The following is a 22,675-nucleotide window of genomic DNA, read 5'->3' as shown; positions in this document are numbered from 1 at the left end:
TCCATTGGAGTCCCCTCTGGCCTCCCCCTACAAGAGAGAACTCACTGTGTCTCAGATCCTTTCACCTCCCCAGCAGTGTGGGTGGAACAGGAAAAGCCTCAGGAACCTCCATCACTGTGGTCTTGACTTGTGCACGTGGGTCAGCATTTCAGTCAACATTACCCTAGAAGCTGGATGCTGTGCTCGTGTTCAGGAGTTGGTCCTCCTGCCTGGGCATGGCCACTCAGGAGGGCAAAGGCCCAGGGATGTTCACTTCCCAAGGAGCCTAGGATGGGTTCAGAAGAGCCTGGACAGCAAGCTGGTTCTACGTGGCTCCCGGATCAATCTAGGAACAGTGAGGGTACAAGGCATGAAGGCAGATAGCCTTAGGAGGTAGTGAGTTCCCTGTCACTATAGGGCTTCTTGTTTGCATTGGCCTAGCTGATTTCCAAGTTCTCCATTTCCTTCTGGGGATGGCACCAGCAAGACTGAGCTTCTTGGGCAGAGCCAGGCCTGGTAAGTGTGGCACAGTTGTCAGGGCATGGATGTGGCCTGGTTCTTACCGCCACCATCCCCCAAGATTCCTGGGCACACCAAACGAAGAAGGATGCAAAGGGAAAACAAGCAGAGCTGCATTGCATGTGGATAACAGCTGGTCTCTCCACCAGGTGACTCCCAAAGCCTTGCACTCGTTTACTCAACTAACAGCCAGTAAGTGATTATTAGTGCTGGTGTTGTCCTCCCCAGGGAGGATGCAGCTTTAAAAGGAAAGTTCCCTCCCTCGTGGAATTCACATTCTAGTTGTTGTGGGAGGGGGAAGGGAGAAGCAGACAAAATTTAAGATAAATAAGCAAAATATAGACTAGGAAGTGTAGTGGTAATTGGTATGGAGAAAATTAAGCAGGTAAGAATCAAAGAGGGTGATTGCATTTTTTTTCTATTTTTATGGATGGAAACTATCTGGGATGAAATAGATAGAACTGTATACTTTTGGCAGATTGTTTGTTTCTGACAGACTTAGAACATAATTCCATCACCACTTGTACCTCTTTGAGGACCATTGAGTGGCCCACTGGGATGCCATGTCAGGTCATTGAGAGGCACAGAAAGGGGCTCGTTCCTTGTCTGCCCACACTGACTTATGGAAAGGGATGGTTCTCTTAGGCTTACTATCTGGTTTCCTTTATTTTTGCCCAAACCCACTGGTAATGATCCAGAAGGTACCTGACATTCACAATTAATATTCACATTGGTAGTTTTCTCCCTTTTTTGATCTACCCACAATTTTTCTCATTGAGGCTGTTGTGGAAGGTTGCACAGGCCACCCCCAGCAGAAGTGCCTCCTCCCAGGGGGAAGCTTTTAAAAATTCTCACGAAGGCACCATAAGGGCTAGCAGGGACTTTGCTTGTAAAGTGGGAATTTGTTGCTCTGCTGAGGTTCAAATTTGACTTGGCCACCAGGCTGGTGCTGGAGTTTCAGCAGAAACATCTGGCCTCCCATCCCAGTCTAGGAAGGTGGGGGGTGGGGGGTTGAAGGAGATAATTCAGAGTGAAAGCCAAATGACTTTCATTGAGAACCTGCTGTATGCTGGATATTTTCACAAATATTATCTCATTTGACATTTCAGCACAAGCCTGCAAGAAGCAGGCATTATTATTAAGTCCATTTTGCTGCCAAGGAAGCTGAAGATTGGCAATATTAAACTCAAAAGCTACCCAGTCAATCATCTAGTAAGTGTTGGAACAAGGATTCCAATCCAGGTCTTTCTCACTTCAAAGCCCCTGATCTAAGAAGAACTGGAGCTGGAGACAGAAAAAGCCAAGTCAAAAGAGCTGAGGAAAGAAAGCCACCACTACTTTTGCTCCCAATGATGAGTAGAGTTCAAAGTTCAAGAAGCCAGGGAAAGCATTATGGAGTCATCAGATGAATGAAATGACCTTACCAGCGCGGGTAAGACTCCTGATGCTAGGGCCAAGCTTGTCTGCTGTCTGACCTACCATCTGCAACCCCCCTACCACCATCACTACCACCATTGCCTTAGTCCAGCCGGCAATTGCCTGTTGCTAGGACAACTGTCTGTTTCCCACCTGCTCTCCTTTCCCACTCTCTCACCTCCATAGAGTATTCCCCAAACAGCAGCCAGGCTGATATTCTCAAAACATACATCAACTGACACTATTCCCTTGCTTCAACCTGCCAATGGCTTCCCACTCTCAGAATAAATTCTGAACTCTTCATCATGGCCTTCAAGGTCCTACATGATTTTGCCTCTACCTGCCTTTCTGACTTCATGTGCTACCTCTTTCTCCCTTGTGCTTGACACTTAGACCACTAATCTTCCTCCTGATCCTCAGATGGACCTTGTTCTTTCCTGTCTTAGGGTGCCAGGTGCTCCACTGCTTGCTATGCTCCTCTCCCCCGTCTTTACCCAGCTGGTGCTTCTTGTCATTTAGCTCTGGGATCAAATGTCCCTTCCATGAACAGTTCTTCCCTGATGACCCGACGATTGTATCAACCGCTTCCATCACTTCCCATTACATCACCTCTTTCATTTTCTTCATAGCACTTCTCGTCAACTAAAAGTAGCTTGTCTGTCTACTTATTTATTTTCTGTCTCTCTCTGGTCAGCAGGAAGTAAGGACCTAAGTTACAAGTTTTATGAATAAATGGATGTGAACAAGAGTTTCTAATAGTAGCTGAGACAATGATCTCAGTAATCTTCTGAGTTAGATAGGAGCTATGTCAGTGACACCAGTGAGGAAACAATTGACTTGCCATTGTCAAGGAACACAAACAGAGGTGTGTTTACTGCCACACAGGAGGGCCAGTAACTGGAGTCCCAGACTTGTCACAAGGAAAGAGATTTATTATAGAAAGGCAGCCAGACAAGGAGAAGGAAGTTAAAACTCAGATTACTCTGTTTTTAAAGGAACTTGGATTTCAGGTCAGAGTGTGGACAGGAAACTCCAATAGAAAAAGCTTTCAGCCAAGGTGTAGCTGTGTGTACGTGTGCATGTACATTTGTATCATAGTATGTTAATGTGCATTTAATATAATATATAATATATGCTATATATATTATATTGCATCTGTTAAAAGACATCAGGTGGATCTAGATTCAAATGCTATTTCTGCCGTTTCCTGGCTGTGTGACATTGGACAGGTACCTTAAATTCCCTGAGCATCAATATTCTCATTAGTAAAATGGTGGTAATAACAGTACCTTCCACATAATGTTTCATCCTCTTGTCTATTTAATTGACTTTTTGCTTGTTTTCTTTTGCCTCCCTATCACAGGAATGTAAACTCCTTGAGAGCAGCAACCTTGTCTGACATGATCAAAGCTGTATTCACACCTAGAGTGTTCTCATTAAGTATCTATTGAATGAATGAATGTACTATAGATTAAGGAGGGTAATGGGTGTAAAATACTCAAATTGACAGGATACTTGGCCACACAAAGTCACTCAGAGAACTAGGCTGAGAGAATCTCTGCCAGATTTGGGTGTTACTATCTCCACGTGGTTTTCAGGTTTGAGTCAGGAGAAGAGAGAGAACTCATACCTGCTCTTAAGCGCCTGAGACCAGAAGTGACTTGTGTCACTTCCACCTGGAGTTCATTGTCCAGAACTGGAATTCAGTAGCCTCACCCTAACTACAAGAGAGGCTTGGAAATGAAAGAGAAGTGTGCATGGAATCTTCAGAGAGTTCTACTGGAGATGAGAAAACTGAGGTGCAATGGGATAAGAAACCTGCTCAATAACACAGAGCTGGTAACTGGTGAAAGCCAGACAAATCCAGGCTGCCTGGCCTCAGAGCCTGTCTTCTTGACCACAGCAGTGGTGTTACAGTTCTACATGAGAGATCTACTGAGATCCATGCAGGAGATCTACCGAGACCCAGAGAGTGTCTCGTGGACTCTTCCTCCTGTCCCTATTCTCTTCTCAAAGTGACTGCCTCTTCTGTTCGAGTAAAAGTGTTTTTTCGTACTGTGATTCTTTGGATGTTTAATCTTTAACTTACTAAGGTCGGTCAACTAGTCCTCACTCCACTCCATAAAATAAAAGCCTGTCCTGAGCTGAAAGTTCATCATGAGTGAATTGGCCAGGAAGAGCAAGACCCACTTCTCAGAAGCCAGGCATGCCCCTCAGTCCTGGCAGGGATGTTCTGGGTGTCTCCAGAAATCTCCGGTGGTGACTTGGAGCAAAGGCATTTTTCTCCCTGGTTCCGTGGAAGTTGGGAGGAAAAAGGTGCTGGGAAAGTTGGACCAGGATACTGGAGATTCCCCATCACCCAACAACACCCCCATAATGGCTCTAGTAGAAAACTATCAGTACAAGCCACCATCTATGAGAATCTGGGCTTTTCCAATGCAACATCATCAACCCAGCATACACATGCCTGGGCCAGGCACTTTATAGACTTTATATCATGCAATCCTTCCAAAGATTCCACGGGACAAATCTTATTAACAACTCCCCACTCCTCCATTTTTCATATGGAAAGGTTAGAAGAGGTAAGTGACTTGCCCATGGGCCATCTTATAAGTGGCTGAGCCAGGATTTAAGCTCAAGACTTTAAGATTCAAAAAACTCTGCATTTTTCTAGTATACCAAACTGTTTTTCTTAGAATCCCAAATTAATAAAAACAGCCAACAATGATTATGCCAAGCACTGTGCTATATGCTTTCCATGAATTATTTCATCTAATCCTAACAACAATAACAACAAAATAACCAAGGAGATTGGTGTCACTATTATTGCCCCAATTTTGCAAATAAGGAAACTGAAGCATAGAGAAAGAAGGCCGACAAAGGTCAAAGAGATGGTAACTGGCAGACTTGAGGCTGAAACCCAAATCTTTCTCCCTCCAGAGCATAGGCTTTAACTACTAAGCCACACTGCCACTTGGCTGTCATTTGAATGAAAACGGAGGTACAGGGCTAGGAAAGGGGAGCAAGTTAGCCACAGAGAACTAGTGAAAGTGCTCTATTTGATTTTATTTGTTCATTCACTCTGGAAGTCATCCCATAAGAATTGGTGGTGACTTCATATAAGGTTTTTCTAACCGATTGTCTTTCCACGGGGGCCAGTGATTGCGCTCTGCCCTGTCCTCCCGGAGCAACTCCTCCCCCTTCTCTGTCACCCAATTCCTGCCAAGTTCCCGAGCCCAGCTGGGGCCAGGAGGCAAGTTCTGTTGTGTTCCCATTCCTGGGAACTTCTGATCAGAGAGAACTGAATATTCAAAATCCCCTTTTCTATACGAATCCAAGACCTACCCCAACTGTTTCCTGGCATTATCACGTAAGCCTGAGGTGAGTGACAGCTTCTTTAACGTGTGTGTGTATGTGTGTATATCTGACACAGGGCAGTAAACTATATATGGAGCCCTGAACTTTTAAAATCTGCAAACGCTGTTTCAAGTTCTGGCAACGCTGCTTACAGGTTGGCTGACCTTGGGCAAATCCCTTAACTTCTCTGACACTTAATTTCCTTCACTGAAAAATGGGGGTCATGATAGTGAGTAAGAGGGACAAATGGGAATATACATGTGATATGCCCAGGACAGTGGCTGGCACATAGAAAGAGATTGAGTTCATGTTAGGCAACTCTGAATGTGGTGGGCTGTGGGAAGAGGGGAGCAAAAGAGACCCAGAAGGTGAACACTTGAAAGAAAACTCCATTATGCAGAAGTCGGTTCACATATATAGAGTGAATGCGTTTCATTAAAAAAAATTTTTTTGTATATATCTAACCTGGGAGTTTTGGCTTCAGAAGTTTCTGGGAGTTAGAGAGCGCCTCAACATTGATTAAGCCCTTATTGTGGATTAGACCCAGGGCTTGCAAAGTGATTTCTATAGATTCTTTCACTGATCCTTGTGGGAAGCGGGGTGGTGGGTGTTATTACTGTGTCCTCACGTTTACAGATATAAACAGGGGCCAAGATCACCTAGCTGGTAGGTGGTGGAGCCTAACCTGGCTCTGTAACTCTTGGATCCTCCGGAGTACACTAAATATGTTGCCTCATAAAACAGAGAGCTCTTTCAGTGCAAATGTTTGCGAAATCAAAGCTCTGTTGCAGGAGCTCTTCAAGGCACTGTCCACCTGGGCACATAGTGGTGAGCCTGGCCCCCCTCAAAGCCACATTGCCAAATTGACTACAAAATACACTTTAAGGCACATCAAAAGATCGTTCTTCAAAACTATTTCATAGGATGTGCTTAGACTACAAACTCCGAAAGGGTAGAAACTCTTGTAGTCTAATTAATCTCTGATTATCTAAAACCATACACGGCACACACTAGGTCCTCGATAAATAGCTGACGAATGAAAAATATATTTTTATATAATTTTCACTTTGTCTAGGGACACTGGCTTTTCTCTCTCCAACTTTTATCTTCTAGTTTTCTGAATTACAGCCAAAAGGGAAGAATATAACACTTCGTTGAGTACCTATCATGCATCAGACATTGTGAAGAATAGGTAGAGATATAGATACAGATGTGGTTATGAATATCAATATAGTCAGATATAGTGATAGATATGTAGATATTGAAATAGTTATAAATATAGATATAAATACAGATATAGATGTATATGTAGTTATAGATATAGATAGTGACAGATATTGACATAGCTATAGATAATAGCATAGTTATAGATATAGATACAGAAATAGATATAGTTGTAAAGATAGATATACATAGGATAGACATACAGAGATCTCTGACTTTTAGCCCCATTAGCACACTGTGAGATTAGGTTCTGACCTATTAGTGCAGGAGCTGGACCCGGCAGAGTTCACGTTCAGGACTTTCTTTCTTTTTGTGAGGCCTAATTGTTCAATGAGAGTTTCCCCAGAGAAAGTGCTAACAAACAAGAGCTCCTATTTCTGGAGTTCTTGTTTGTGCTGAGTCTGTGCCAAATGCTTTATACAGAATCTCACTCATTCATTACCACAACTGTAGGAAATAGGTGCTGCCAATATTTTCATATTTAGGGAGAGGTTAAGAAAATTGCCTGAAGTTATGTAGGTGGTGAGTGAAGGGGCTGAAATTTGAACCTGTGCTGTGTGACTCCTATGCTCTCAGTTCTCAGCTGGGCGTTGTGTTTGGCCCTCTCATGTGGTGATGATTAAATCAGAATTGCAAACATGTTTATAAAATGATGCCAAAGTCGTTTCTTTTTTATTCAATTACACTAATGTGATCTCAACAAAAAAAAATTTTAAAAAAAGAAGGGTGTGTTAGTTTGCTAGATCTGCCGTGAGAAAATACCACAGACTTGGAGGCTTAACCAACAGAAATTTATTTTCTCGCAGATCTGTAGGTGAGATGTCAGAGTCAAGATGTTGGCGGGGCTGGTTTCTTCTGAGGCCCTGCTCCTTGGCTTGTGGATAGCTGTCTTCATGTTCACACGGCATTCTCCCTCTCCCTCTGTCCTGATCTTTTCTTATAAGGACCCCTGTTACAGTGGATTGGGATCCATCTAATGATCTTATTTTAACTTAATTACCTCTTTGAAGATCCTAGCTCCACATGCAGTCAGATTCTGAGGTACTGGGGGGTTACGACTTCAACATACAAATTTTGAGGGGACATAATTCAGCCCATAATAAAGGCTTAATTAATTTCCTCGCTATTTCTCTCCCTCTTGTTTTGGTCTTTAGCCACTTATTAAGGGGTTGTTTGCATTGTCTTTGGGGATTTTAAGGAAGACCCTGAGGTCATTTATACACCTATGTATAAAAATGGCAACTGAGTCTGGCATTCTTGCTCTAAATCAGTTCCTGCCTGTGAAGGGAGGTATGTATTGGAAAAAAATAGCAGAGAAGGTGGGCTTCTAGAAACCAGCTCTGCTATTAAACTTTCCTTGCAACCTTGGGGAAGTCCCTGTCTCTCCTGGGATGTTGGCTTAGATCAGGAATTCTAAGCTCAAATGTCCATAGGAGCTAGACAGGAGCAGTAAGTGGAGATGCAGATATATGTGACAAAATAAGGAGCATTGGAAAGAGTGTCACATTGGAAAATATCCCAGTTAAGTGAAGCAGAAAATTCTCAGCTCCAGCCAGTTGGTTATAGCTTGAAATACAGGCCCTGTGTTCTTCTAAGTTTTCAAGAAAAAACTTCATTCGAGACTTTTAAATGAAATCTCCCAAATTTTAAGTGTTGGCAATTCAAATTTTATTTCCAAGGACTGAGGGCCAAAAGGAATATCTCCAAGGGCCAGGTCTGGGCCAGCTGATATCTTAGGGTCTTCTTGCCCGAAAGTGCTCTGATAAAACCAAAGATGGTCCTGTTGATTGATTGATAGGCACCCAAAGAGAAAAGGACATACTTTAGTTCACGTGGCCCAAGGATCTGTGCTGACAAGCAAACTCGAAGGGATGAACTTTTCACATATCTATCCTCTTTTCTACAACAGTAATCCAATTGCATATTTAGCACTGCCTCCTCTACTAGAAATACTTAGTGGGGTTCTGGGGCAGCATCCAAATTAATTTGGGTTAGGTTATTATGGGTCTAAACTGCCTAAAAATAAATCAAGTCGAGTTTTATTGATCTATTCTATGGGTCTGTTGTCAAACAGGATTATTTTGCTGCTGAAACTGAGGAGGAGGGGCTTAATTGTTTGTGGTGATAAAGTGCTTGAATCTCAAAGCTGTGTGCAAAGTGGCTTCTTCAGGCAACATCCTCATGGATAGATAGTTACAGCTTAAGCCAATTTTCACAATCAAATTTCAAGAAGGACCCTAATAAATGAGGGTTCTGTTCCTATGTTAGTGGCATTTGTTGGGGTCTGGAGTGGTGCAGAGGTTCATTTCACGTGTCAACTCCAATGGATTGGTAACAGCTGCCCGGAAGCTGTGCTGGGGAAGACCCTGAAGCCAGGCCCCAGTCCAGTAAAGACGGTGCTGTGATATTTACTTCGTCTGTCCTGAGTATGGTGGTGTACATTTGTCAATATCCTTATAGTTTCAAGTGACAGAAACCTAATCTCAGGCAAGAAAAATAGTTGGCTCATAAAAATCCAGGACTGGATATTAACAAGAGAGGGGATGGAGATGCAGATGGGCCTCGTAAACAATATGAACCAGTGACTTGAACTCCTCTGAGATATTCTCTGCCCCTCATCTCCACATGTATGCATGTCTGTTTTCTTCTCTCATGTGGAGCCGATACCTCCATATGACAGAAAGCATAACCACAGACAATTCCAAAAGTATACATTTTATGGTAGTCTCACCAGAGAGGGACTACCTTATATACTCTTTGGTAACAAGCAGACACACACAAATTTTGGAGAAGTATTATGATTAGCCCAGTTTGGATTTAAAAATCATGGGGAATGACCGCTCAACCCTGGACCACTCAACTTTAGGCAGGAGGTGGAATCATCTAAAAATATGACAGCTTTCATGAGAACCACACATTTGGGCTCAGTGGGAAGACGGGTTTCAGGAGCAAGAATATCATAGGATATAGGACTTTCCAAATGGTGAGTTTCTACCACAAAAGGGATGTCCACATGGCTGCCATCCTGAATTTAAATCCCAGGAGGTGAAGGAGAAGGAGAAGACCCTCAGGAATGGGTCCCAACCGCATCTAATATCTACAGCTTCTTCCCATCATTTTCTGCCATGTGCTTTCTTAGCTGGGAAGAAACATCGCCACTTAAATCAATAAATCATGCCTTCTAAATTCCAGTGAGCTAAAACAAAGCCATAACTCTAACAATTTAACCAGGGATATGCCTCCATTTTGTGGAGGAAATTCCTACTCCCTGACCAATCTATTAGGCATCTCTTCCCAAGGCAGGTGGTGACCTGAGAATTCGGTGCCTGCTTCCTGAGGACTGTCCCACCATGCAGTGGCTGATGAGGTTCCGGGTCCTTTGGGGCATCCACAAATCCTGCCATGGCTTCTTCCCTGCCCCTCAGCACCTGCACTGCCAGCCTTTATCAGGAGCTAAAACCTCAAGATGGAATGACTACGATACACCCGAGGAATTTAACTTTGCAAGTGATGTATTGGACTATTGGACCCAAATGGAGAAGGTGAGGAGGCCTCTGTGATGGGAGGGTGAGAACAGGAGTGTCCTTATCTTGTTCCTAGTAGGCTGAGGGGCACAGAACCAAGAACAGCTTCTGCCTCCGCTTACCAGTGTCATGGAAAAAACTTATGTTTTGGTGTTTAATTCTCAGCCTAGACACTTCCTCACTTCTCTGAACCTCAGTGATTTCATCTGCGAAATGGGGATAATCTCATTTAAGAAACAAGACAGCAGGTACACAGTCAGTTCTCCATAATTGTGAAGAGATACAAAGTTCTGATCACAAGGTCAACAAATTGATGTTAGTCTGAGTCTGTTAGTCTTCAATGAATGGGATTGTGAGTCTAACTGGAATTCATCTCGTCAAACTTGGGCTTGACTCTCGTCAAACTTGGGCTACACTCAAAGGGAGGGGACAGACCACCTGATTGTGCACATGAGCATCCGACACATATAAGTAAGGCATGTCATCCACCTTCCTGTGAGGGTGGCAAGTCCAAATGGCATCTTCCCTATCAACTACCTGTGTGAACATGACTTTAGGGTATGTCCGGAGAAACCAGTCCCTGTTGCCTCTAGAGGTCACGTACCTCTGCAGAAAAACCCAAGTTCTTGGCTTGTCTTTTCCCCAGAGACAGACCAAGAGAGCAGCAGTGACCACACTAGGACTTGGGGTAGACAATGGGTGGTGTTCCAGCTACTAAGTTCCAGCTGGTGATGTGCACAGTATGAAAATTCACCCAACATTGTCTTAGTATAGATGAGAGAATTTACCTGAGATGGAGTTGGAGAGTTGATACAATTTTTAAGTTTCCTATGAACATGTATTCATATGTTAGTATTCAAAGCTTATATGCCTTTCACGGGGGCTTCCTCCCCACTTCCTTCTTTTTCCTTCCTGCGAATTTCCCTAACAACCCCAAGGAAAATAGAGCCCTCAGTTATGGAGAACATTTTTTATGCGCCATGTCAACACTTTACATTTAATACTCTGATTAGATGAGCACTTTTATTATCCCCAGTTTCCAGATGAGGAAACTGAGGTTCCAAGGGTTTAAATAACCTATGGAAATCACATACCTTGTAGGTGATGGAGCAGGATTTGGATCCGGACTGTCTGATTCTATAATTGATTACAATTATGCACCACATAAGGATGTTTTGGTCAATGACAGACTGCATATACAGCAGTGGCCCCGTAAGGTTAGTACCATATAGCCAAGGGTATAGTAGGCTATACCATCTAGGTTTGTTTAAGTACACTCTGTGATGTTTGCACAACGATGAAATTGCCTAACAATGCGTTTCTCAGAACTCAGAATGGTATTCTCATCGGTAAGCAATATGTCACTGTATCTAACCTCATCTCACAATCTGATGATGCCAAAACATCTCTGCCTTTAGGCTATAAACTGACTTTCATCACTGCCCAGACCAGAAATCTGGTTAAGACCTTTTGAATCATGAGATGGGATGGAGAGGGAGGAGGTAGAGAGGAGGAAGTGATGCCATCACTTTTCCCTTGTTTGTCTTCATAAAGTCCTTATCAGTTAGTTCACGCATAAACCCATGGAGATAACCACCAAGTAAATTCCCCCAGAGAGTGCCAGTCTTTGTTGGGTCTTATATCATCATTATCAGTCATGGTCAATTCCTCCATATATCCAAATTTCTCCCACCCATAGGACCCCCATCTCATTAATTTTCAGTCTCACAACACTTCTGATCTGTCTGTTTCCACTTTTCTAGTTGCCTTGGTCAGTGTCTTCCTAGTGATGCATGGTGCCTGACACCTAGCAGTCCCTTGATAAACATTTGTGGAATCAATTAATCTTGAAATTTGTATTACAAGCTCCATAGGTCTTAATGCTGCTCTCATGAAAGACCCTCCAGAAGGTATGCCACCATAGTCCACTCTGGCTTCCTGGATCTGCCCTTACAACTTAACAAGCATCACCAAGAAGCTGATCCATGAACACGTTTTGTTTTGAGAATTTAAAAAAAATGAAATCTTTTTAAAAAAAGCATGCTCATTACAGAAAACAAGGGGAAAATAAGAAAGTTAATTTAAACAAGAAAATAAAAATTGGCCATAAATATTTAAAATAATTTACATATATATGTGTATGTGTGTCTTGTTTACCATTGTATCTTTTTGGTGTAAGAACATAATGGCATCTAAAAACATTTAGCCTTAGAAATAATTAGAAGTAGGTAATATTGAATGAATTAATTAATATTACTGATATTAATTTGGATTATAATGTAAATATGGTTTTGCTTTTTAAAATTGATATTATATTGTGAGCATTTTTATTGCAAGAAACTTCTGAGAGTTTTTAAATTGGTTTTATCATATTCTATCATTTTGTAGACAGCATTCAGTTTGATCCTGTTTTTTTATCCATTCTGCCAATGTTTATCTTCTGATTGGGAAATTTAGTCCACTTACATTTAAAGTAGTTACTGATAGGGAAGGACTTACTATTGCCACGATATTTTTTTGATGTCATAGCTTTTTTTCCCCTTATTCCCTCTTTTACAGGCTTCCTTTACGCTTGGTTGATTTTTTGTAGTGATACGTTTTGATGTTCTTCTCATTTCCTTTTATCATATTCTCATATTTGAGTTGCTCTGTACTGTCCTTTCATTTCAACTTGAAGACTCCTTTTAGTGTTTCTCATAGGGAAAGTCTAGTGTAAATGAACTCCCTCAACTTGTTTATCTGAGAATGTCGTAATTTCTCCCTCACTTTTGAAGGATAATTTTGCTGGATATAGAATTCTTGGTTAACAGTTTTTTCCCTCTCACAATTTAAATGTACCATCCCACTGCCTTCTGGCCTGCATTCCACTGAAAATCTTATTAAGTAATTCTTATAGATGAATAATTGCTTTCCTATTGCTGCTTTCAAGAGTCTCTCTTTGGCTTTGGCTTCTGTCGTTTGATTATAAGGTGTGACTGTGTGGATCTCTTTGGGTTTTCTTACTTAGAGTTCATTGAGCCTCTTGTGTGTGTATATCCGTGTCTCTACTGAAATTTGGGAAGTTTTCAGACATTATTCCTTCAAATAAACTCTATGTCTCCTTTTTCTCTCTCTCTTCTTCTAGGACTCTGATAATGTGTATATTTGTCTACTTGGTATTATTCCATAAGTCCCTCAGTCTCCATTCACTGTTATTCATTTTTTTTCTTTTTGCCCCTCAGACTCAATAATTTAAAATGACTTGTCTTCAAGATTACTGATTCTTTCTTCTGCCTATTTGAGTCTGCTGTGGAACCCCTCTAGTAAGGTTTTCGATTCAGTTATTGTATTTTTCAGCTCCAGAATTTCTGTTTGGTCCTTTATTGTAATTTCCGTCTCTTTGTTCATCATCTCACTTTGTTCATCTATCATTTTCCTGATTTGTTTAGTTCTTTGTTCATGTTTTCCTTTAGGTCTTTCAGCATATTTAAGAGAGTCCTTTAAAAGTCTTCGTCTAGTAGCTCAAGCCTGGGTTTCTCTAGGGTCAGTTTCTAGAGATTTATTCTGTTCCTTTGAGTGGGCCATATTTTCTTGTTTCTTTGTAGGCCTTGTGATCTTTTGTTGAAAACTGGACATTTGAAAAAAGCAGCCACCTTTCTCAGTCTTTGCAGATTGGCTCCATGCAGAAGAAGACCATTAATAATTTACTCAGTGTGAAAACTTAAGGCTATCTCAGGTCTTTCCTGGCATGTTTCTTTTCTGGGCCTGTGCATGTTCTTTTTTCCAGTTTTCCCATGCACATAGCTGATCTTATAAACTGTAATTTCCATAAAAGTCTCATCCTTGCTTCTTCTTGGGGCCTTAGATATTCTGTTGTATTCCTCTGTCTGTAGTTTCTTGTCCCTAAGAGGCTACAGGTCTACAGTCTTCACACACCATGGCATCTACCACTGCTTTCAGAGACTTTCAACCTGAAACTCAAACTTTGCCACCCCTCCTGTTTAAGCACTGAATCAGAAACCAGTCCCTCAGGTGGCCTCTAGACAAGCCAGAAGATCACAAACAAGTTCCACTCTTTTCCTTCTGTCCCAAGGAGGGGCTGGGAATTTTGTGGCTTCTTCCTGACCATGCTGTTCCACATCAGAGAAGGGGTAGTGCAAGAGTAAGCAAAAACATCACGAAATTTCCTATCATTTTGAGCATGGCTTTTATTGTTTGGGCACTTGTGGGTTGCTGCAGATCCTTAACTATTTCAAGAGCTCCCACAAAACCATTTTGGTCTGTTGTTTACTTACTTGATGTTTCCTTGAAGGAATGAGGGCCTGGCGCTTCCTAGTCTGTCTTCTTGCTGATTTCACCCCAGAAGTAGTTTATTAAAAATAAATTCCCCCAAGTATTCAGGAACTAAATTAGCTTCTTTTATTTTATTGTGTATCAATAATAACAATAGTAATATTTATTGAGCACCTACTTGGGCCAGGCACTAGTATATACACTTTACTCCTTTAAATAACTCATTTAAACTTCACTACCTTCCAGGTAGTATTATTGTTGCCATTTCATAGATGAGAAAACTGAGGCAAAGAGGGGAACTCAGACAGACATCTGGGAGAAGGGAGCTTTAAGTCTTCAATAGGAGACACGAAGGCTGTTCATGGTTTTATGTGACTTGAGAGGAGGTGGCTACACTAGGTCAGAAGAAGTTGGCTGCATCACACCCACTCCTAACTTCTCTTGGCTCTTTAAATGCTTTAAAATGGGGTCTTAGTCCTTGACTCCAGTCCTCACCCTGGAATATGAGTGGATTGGCCAAATAAGTGCCCTTTTCCTTCGAAGCAGGAAGTAACACATGGTGTATGATCTTGACCAGGAGGGCAAGAGAGGTCCAAACCCAGCCCTGTGGTGGGTGAATGACCAAGGGGATGAAGTGAAGTGGAGTTTCAGAGAGATGACAGACTTAACCCGCCGTGCAGCCAACGTCTTCACGCAAACCGGTGGCCTGCGACAGGGAGACCATCTGGCCTTGATTCTGCCTCGAGTGCCTGAGTGGTGGCTGGTGACTGTGGGTTGCATCCGAACAGGTCAGTGACTCAGAGAGAGCACAATAGACCTTAGGGCTGACCTAAAGTCATTTGGTCCTGCACTATTAGGTTCTTTCTCTTTCCCTGCCTTCTTTCTTCTTCACAGTCTTTCTCCTTCTCAGATTCCCTCATATATTCTTTTATTCTTTGTCACTCATTCTCTCCCTCGCACTTACTCACTCTCAAACACAATGTCGTAATTCTCTCCCATTCTCTCTCTCTCTCACACACACACACACATGCGCACACTTTGTCTTGCACAGTCTCAGGAACTATTACCTTTTTTAAAGATTCATCAATTGTTAAAATTTTGCCATATTTAAGGGCCTCTTCCCCAATGAGTCATTTAAGAATCGGTTGCAGACATTGTGACATCCATAAATATCAGATAAATACGCATAAACACTGGATATGCATCTGCTAAGATCCAAGACATTCCCCTCACAGAACTACAATAGCTATCATACAAGAAGTCTAATGTTGATACAATATAGTTACCCGATATATATCCATAGTCAAAATTCCTCAATTGTCCCAATAATGTCCTTTATAGCATTTTTTTCTTTAAATCCAAAAATCTAATCAAGGATCATGCATTGCATTTAGTTGTCATGTTTCCTCAGTCTATAATCTAGAATGGTTTCCTAGCCTTTTCTGCATAACAATGACATTTTTGAAGTATCTAAGCCAGTTGTTTTGCAGAATTTCCCTCAGAATTTGTATTTTTGATTCTTGCTTTGTGATTACATTCAGGTTAAACATTTTTAGTAGTAGTAGACGGGTGATGTTGTGTCTTTCTCAGTGCATCACATTAAGGGGTATATGAGTTGGTTTGTCCCATCACAGTGATATTATTTTATCACTCTAGTGAGCTGATATCCACCTTTGTAAAGGCACCTTTTCCCCTTGTAATTAACAAGTGATCTGTGGTGTAATTTTTATGAGACTGTGTGAATATCCTTTTCCTCAACAGTCTCTCACCCCATGATTTGTGTATCCAGTGAAGATTCTTGACTGAATTGACTATTATTATGGTGGTTTTAGATGAGGATTTTGTATTTATAGCATTCCATCTACATTTATTAGTTAACGTTTTTCTGTAGAGATTTCCCTTCCTCTTTTAAATGCCTATCTATCTATTTAGCTGTATAATTTAGAATCAATCTTGGAGTCAAGGATTTTTTAAATCACTTCAGTTCTTCTATGCATGTTCATACAACAAGCTGTCATGCTCCTGCTCATATTTCTCTTTCTCTCTCTCTCTTGCTAATATTCTCTGACAAATAAAATAGTTGGTTCATCCATCAAAGTCATGTGGAATCAAGACCTAACAGCAATGACAGAGGGAGCATAGAGAAACCGTGTCATCTGTAGATCTAAGATGGCCCATGGGAAATCCAAGACATGAGCAGAGGCCCCTGGAATGAGCAGAATTAAGGAGGAATAGAAGCAAAGGATGAAAATTCCATGAATGGGCATCACACATGCAAAGGCTTAGAGTCAGAAGCAGCCTAGATGAAGAATGGCTATTTTGAAATAGAGGATAGAGTTGTAGGAGAGAAAGTTAGAGAGTGGGCAGCACCTTCAATGTCAGGATGGGGAATGTGGTGTTTTCCTGAGAGAGGGCACAGGTGTTAGTGCAGAGAAGAAATGTGGAGGGGAAAAGTCAGTGCTCTATGGAACTTACGCAGGTGATAATATGAAATACGGGTCATAGGAAGATTCAGGGCAGGGCATCTGGTGGAGAGATTAGGATCCGATATGAGCACACAAAGTGGTGATGGAAGATGGAAAGGAAGGGAGGAAAGTTCAAAGGACAATGAGGTTACATTTGGATATAAGGAATGAAGGAAAGAGAAGAGATTCAAGATGACAACAAGGAACTGACAGAGAAGGAAATGAGAGGAGAAAGATGGGGGCAGGGATGCAGCTAGTGCTGATGCAGGGACAGCGTCCTACTTGCATCTACATTCCCAGATCCCATGTAAAGTTGTGTAAAGCAGGATCCACTTGTCTACTGGCTGGATCCATCTAGTGTAGAAAAGGTCACAGTAGCGTTTTCCCATTTTAATGTGCATGAGGATCACTTGGGCATCTTGTTAAAATGCAGATTCTGATTCAGTATGTTTAAGGTGGGGCATGATGTTCTGTGTATCAGGCGGTGCTGATGCTGCTGGTCTTCAGACTGTACTTTGTTAGCAAGAGGTTAGGGGATTTCTATGCAGATAAGCCATGCCTGAAGCCCATGGTTATGAAAGAAAAACTGAAACAAACTGTTCCTTTCTCATCCCCAGGGATTGTCTTCATGCCAGGAACCACCCTAATGAAGGCCAGGGACATTCTCTACCGACTGCAAGTGTCTAAAGCCAAGGGCATAATAACCACAGATACACTTGCTCCAGAGGTGGACTCTGTGGCTTCTGAGTGTCCTGCTCTGAAAATCAAGTTCCTGGTGTCTGACCACAGCCGTAAAGGGTGGCTGGACTTCCGATCACTGATTAAGTGAGTTTCTGGTCTGATGAATGTGCTTTATGAGGAATGGTGGGAGAAGACCCTCCACTCCCAAGTGCTGGTAGACAGACAGCCAGTGGTGGGAAGCTCACCAGGTCTGAGACCAGAAAACGTCTCTTCTTGGCTATTCCACTGCCTTGCTGTGTGACCCTGGGCTGGTTCCTTCCCCTCTCTTGGCTGTGGTTGCTTTCTCTGTAATATAAGGAAATTGAATTCCTGTGCTTCTCTCACTAAAGCATAACCATCCTGGGACTGTACAAAGGAGATGTTTAAAGTCAGAGGGTTATTGTGTTGTCTTCCTTGTAGAAGATCTAAAATATTATTTGTGTATAATAAGTAAAATGATGAGATAAATAAATAAATGATGAGACGCTCCCAGGAATCCAGGCCGACTGAGGGAACTGCAGGTTCTATCTGTCATCTTAGGCTCACACCAGGGCAGGTGCTGGATATGTTTCTTTCACTCTCACTCTCCCTCACTTTCTCTACCCCACCCCTCATCACCACTGTCATGGAGTTAAATTCATGTAAAGCTGGTTTGTGTAAAAAACAAGCTTAGTAGTGTGATAAAGAGCACAGTCCATGGATCAGACTGTCTGGGTTTGAACTCTGGCTCTGCCACTTGCTGGCTATATGTCTTCAGGCAAGTTACCTACCCTCTCTGAGCCTCCATTTCCTCATCCACAAAATGGGCATATAAGAGCAGTACTCACCTCTCAGAGTTGCTCTGAAGGTTGAATGGGTTCTTAATTGTAAATCATTTAGAACAGTGCCTGTAACATTTCAGTGGTATTTCAATGTTTGCTCAATTAAAAAACAATCCACTGTATTGTCCCCATTTTTTAAATGAAGAAATGTCAGTCCTCTTTTGCAAGTCACTCACAAACTCGATTTGATGCCAAACACTGGGAGAACCAGTCTTTCCTCCAGTGTTGCAAACCCCCAGTTTTCAACCCCAAGCCTCGTATTGTTTCTTTTTATTCCCTAGAGGATGGAAAAACAGGAAACATGACTTCTCTCCTTTTTTGAATCCCTTTGCAGATCAGCATCCTCAGATCACACCTGTGTTAAGTCAAAGACCCTGGACCCAATGGCCATCTTCTTCACTAGTGGGACCGCGGGCTTGCCCAAGATGGCAAAACACAACCAGGGACTGGCCTTACGATCCTCCTTCCCTTCATGGTAGGAAAGAGGGCACCGACTTAGAGGCTGGGCCACAGACCTGGGGTGGTGTGGGTGTCTGTGTGTGTGTGCTGGGAAAGGGGCTCTAAGTAGAATGGACTCCATCCTGTTTCTCCCTTCTGCTCTCGTTCAGACCACCAAGGGCCTAAGAGGTGAAGGCTGGGAATCCTAAGTGTTTGCTGACAGAGGCCTCCGAATGAAAGGAGGCACATTTGGGTCCTGCCTGAGCATGTTCGCAGAAGGTGTGGAGGAAATGAGGGTGGAGGCAGTAGGAATTCTGCAAACCACATAAATGCCAAGACATTGTGTCCCTGTCAGTGGTTGCAGGGTTTGGTGGGGAAAGACAGAATGTTCTAGCACTGTGACCTGAGGTGACAGGTCCTCTCTTTTCTTCCATTATGGACAAATCAGACTTGGAGTTTCCCAATCGTGAGCTCTTAGGGAAAATTACACCTGGAACCAAGCCACACCAAGCCCCTGCCCCAACCTAGAGCAAGGAATCATACAGGCTGAAGCTGTAGCCCTGGGTTAATCATTTAATCAACTTTAAACCAAACACCTTCTCTGCCCCTCCCCCAACTAGTAATAATTAGACTAGACCAAGTTCTATATATTTTCTAACTTATTAACCAGACCAGGGGCAGAGAAGGCTTCTTGTGGGCAGTGGGTATCTGCATTAATGGTAACAATTGAGTAGAAAAACCCTGGAGGAATAGGGGTGGAAAGAAGGGGAGGGCTTTCTGTGCAGTCTGAAAAATAAGGGCAAAGGCACAAAGATACCAAAAGTAGCATTCATAGAACTGCAGAGACTTGGCAATAGCTGGTGCTCAGGGTGGCGGGTGAGGGACAGGTGGAAGGATTTGGGAAAGTGAGCAGGGCCCACATCATGCAGGGGCTTGTGGCCCTTGGTGTAGAGTTTGGAATTTCTTAGGAAAACAATGGGGAGGTATTGAAAGATTTTTAGCAAGTGAGAGACCTGATCAGATTTGTATTTTGAGAAGATCACTGTGCCTGCAAGATGGAGAATGGAATGAAAAAAGTTAAAATGGAGTTATAAAGACTAGTAAGAGGGCCTTAGAATAATCCAAAATGGTAGTGGCTTGGACAAGGTGCCAGAGACAGGAAAGGAGTTAATACATTTGAAATTTTAGGAGACAGAATAGACAGGATCTTTTGGCTAGATGTGGGAGATAAGAGGTAAGAAGTCAAGGTTGACTCCCAGATTTCGAGCTTGGACAGTTTCAAGGACAGTAATGACGTTCACTGAAATACAGAAAATACTGGAGGAGAAAGAATTGGCCCAAGGTAGGCAGGAGAGATTAGGATCAGCTGTGGGTGTGCCTCAGCGACACCACAGAAGAGACGGTCAGTGGATAGTTTGGTCTGAAGCTCAGAAGAGAGGTCCTCCTAGCTAGTAATTTCCTGTGGGTGAGCCGCAATCATAAGAGAGATGAGAAGAGGGAGTGTGGATGGCTTATCAAAGTCACTTCCTACTAGTGGAAAAGCTTGTCAAAGAAGTAATCTTTGTTGTGTTTCTGAGTTGTGTGTGCTAAGTGGTGTTTCCTCAAGGAGTTTTGCACACAGAGTTCCCTCAGAAACAGTAAGAGTATAGTAGAGAAATGAGAAACCTTCTCCACTCCACCTTCCAATTATTGCCTTTTGGCAATTCGTTTCCAGTCCTTTGCCAAGATGGAATATTAATTAAGTCTCTGTCTATGTCTCTGTCTCCCACTCTCTCCATTGCAAATGACAGAAAGCCCAATCTACATCACTAAGCCAAAGAGTGAATAAGGGAGTTTATTGGATCATGAAGCAGGGCCCTCCAGAGTTCGGCTTCAGACATAGCAAGATAGCCTCTGGATTAGGTTTTTGTCTCTCCATCTATCAGCTCTGTTTCTGCTATGTTTTGGTATTGTTCTCAGAAAGGCTCATCCATTATTTTCCCATACTGGCTGCCAGCATCACCCAAGACCATGTCAATAACAGATTTGAATCTGAAAAGAGCAACAGACTTTGTCCCAGCATTCCCAGTGGAAGCCTTAGGAATCATTCTGATGGAACCAGTTGAAGTCACATGTGACCAGGAAATATGATTTGGCATACTTTGGGGAGCTGGGATGGGAGTGGGTCTGGAGCCCCACAGAAACTACATGAACTGATGGTGAGACAGGTGTGTTGTCCCTGAAAACCAGAGTCCCCATCCCTTGATCACACCCTCCCATGATCACATAGCTGAGGCCACTGTATTTTGGAGTTAGCAGGAAATTGCTGCAGCTGAAGACGTCTGATGTCTTCTGGTGCCTGTCAGACCCAGGCTGGATTACGGCTACCTTGGCATCCATGCTTGAACCATGGACAGCAGGGTCTACAGTCTTTGTCCATCATCTGCCCCAGTTTGACCACAATGTAATTGTCCAGGTAAGAACACTAACCTTCCAGAGTCAACATACTCCCAGAGGAAACTAATGTTTCAAGCTCAAAAGCTGGACCTTGTCGAGAAATATTTTATTTGGCAAAGAAGGCAATGAGCTAATACAACCCTCATTCTGGGTTTCTCAGAGTATGAAGCACTGAATCAATCATTGTATCAGAATCACATCAAGACGTAACCTTGAAGAAAATACACATTTCCAAGCCCTTCCCCAGACATGTAGATCAAATTTTGTGACCTTGGGACCCAGAATATACATTTTGGGAAATTAAAGCAACCAGAACAAGCTCAGATCTCCTGGATCCTGGATCCTGGCTCCACCAGGGCCAGGTAGCTGGTGTGTGTGTGTGTGTGTGTGGTTACTCAATTTAATGAAGTTTTGAAAAACAGAGTGCTTGGAATATGACAGATCCAGTTTCTTATCCCATGTTTGACACTGACAAGTGGTTTACTTGCCACTCTGAGCCTCAGTTTCCTTATCTGTAAAATGGGAGTTTTGGTTAATAGTTACTACCTCATAAAATTGTTGGGAATATTAATGAGATGACATAGGCAAAGTGAATAAAGTGCTTAGCCCTGAGGCTGGAACAGAGAAAACACTCAATAAGTGGTAGCAGTTGCTGTTATTGCTATGCAAACATCACGATGATAATTGAGGTTACCTGCATGAACTCCTTCAATGCGCTTCCCTTCACCTGAAACTTCTCTTTGCCTCTCCACTAGCACCCTTGCTCAGAGGCAGACTTGCCTCTCCAACTCTCAAAGTCCACCTCTCCCCACAACCACTGGGGATTCTGCTCTTCCCTGCCCTTCTGTTAGGGGACCCTCCCTATTAATCTTTAATCTATTAAATCTTTTCTCCTGTATTTTTAATCTCTCACTTTGCATTAACTCTACTCCTTCAGTCCATCAACATTTTCAAGTTTTCCCATCCTAAAAATACTTTCCCTTCACCCTGGTACACATTAGACTAACTTGTCTTTCCTCCTTAATATCAAACTTCTCCCTAGAACATTCTCCACTTGCTGCAGCCGCTTGTTCTTCACCCAGCTTACTCCAGAACATTGCAGTCCTCCAAGGGTCTGCCCTCACCCTTCCTCTCCCTTCTCTTCTTCCTTCACGTCCATTTCTCCAGCAAGCACATCAGTTCAGGTAGCTCTTGAAATGGCACCTTGGGTCTGGTCTTCTCTCTCCATGCGAATTCTCCCATGTTTATCTGCTGGTTGATCAAGTCCATCTGATCATTCCTGCAGCACCTTGAACTGCACTTCCCACTTCTCATTCCCTGCCCCCATATCAGTATCCGCCTCTCCATCATCATTACTTCCCACATTCTGCCAGTCCCTGAGGCTTAAAGCTGCACAGAAAACACTGAGTCCACCTCCCTGCACCCCACCCTACCAGGTCTAATCCTCCCTCCACTACACAGAGTGCCCCCAAAGTGCTAGCGTGTTTTAAGCTTGAATTATTGC

General features: G+C 42.7%; 2 protein-coding genes across 5 annotated transcripts in view; one reads left to right on the top strand and one right to left on the bottom strand.

Annotated features, from left to right (window-relative positions):
• Positions 1 to 22,675, bottom strand: part of LOC106841728 (protein disulfide-isomerase-like protein of the testis) — a 91,320-nt gene that overhangs the window by 21,846 nt on the left and 46,799 nt on the right. The gene's annotated exons all lie outside the window — the stretch shown is intronic.
• The window catches only part of LOC106841738 (acyl-coenzyme A synthetase ACSM1, mitochondrial-like), a 43,588-nt gene continuing 26,042 nt past the window's right edge, over positions 5,130 to 22,675 (top strand). Inside the window, exons 1-6 of one of the 3 annotated variants that reach the window (XM_014857886.3) lie at positions 5,130 to 5,295; positions 9,799 to 10,037; positions 14,869 to 15,079; positions 17,374 to 17,581; positions 18,632 to 18,772; positions 21,031 to 21,190. In XM_014857886.3, coding sequence (XP_014713372.2) covers positions 9,846 to 10,037; positions 14,869 to 15,079; positions 17,374 to 17,581; positions 18,632 to 18,772; positions 21,031 to 21,190 — 912 coding nt within the window. In that variant the 5' untranslated portion in view covers positions 5,130 to 5,295; positions 9,799 to 9,845. Of the gene's footprint in view, positions 5,296 to 9,779; positions 10,038 to 14,868; positions 15,080 to 17,373; positions 17,582 to 18,631; positions 18,773 to 21,030; positions 21,191 to 22,675 lie in introns of all 3 variants that reach the window. The other 2 variants (XM_044747341.2, XM_044747342.2) reach the window with 2 other exon arrangements.

The sequence above is a fragment of the Equus asinus genome, chromosome 14 (genome assembly GCF_041296235.1).
Source record: "Equus asinus isolate D_3611 breed Donkey chromosome 14, EquAss-T2T_v2, whole genome shotgun sequence".
NCBI lineage: Eukaryota > Metazoa > Chordata > Mammalia > Perissodactyla > Equidae > Equus > Equus asinus.
Note: the sequence above shows the minus strand (reverse complement) of the source record. Positions and strands in the feature narration are given on the sequence as shown.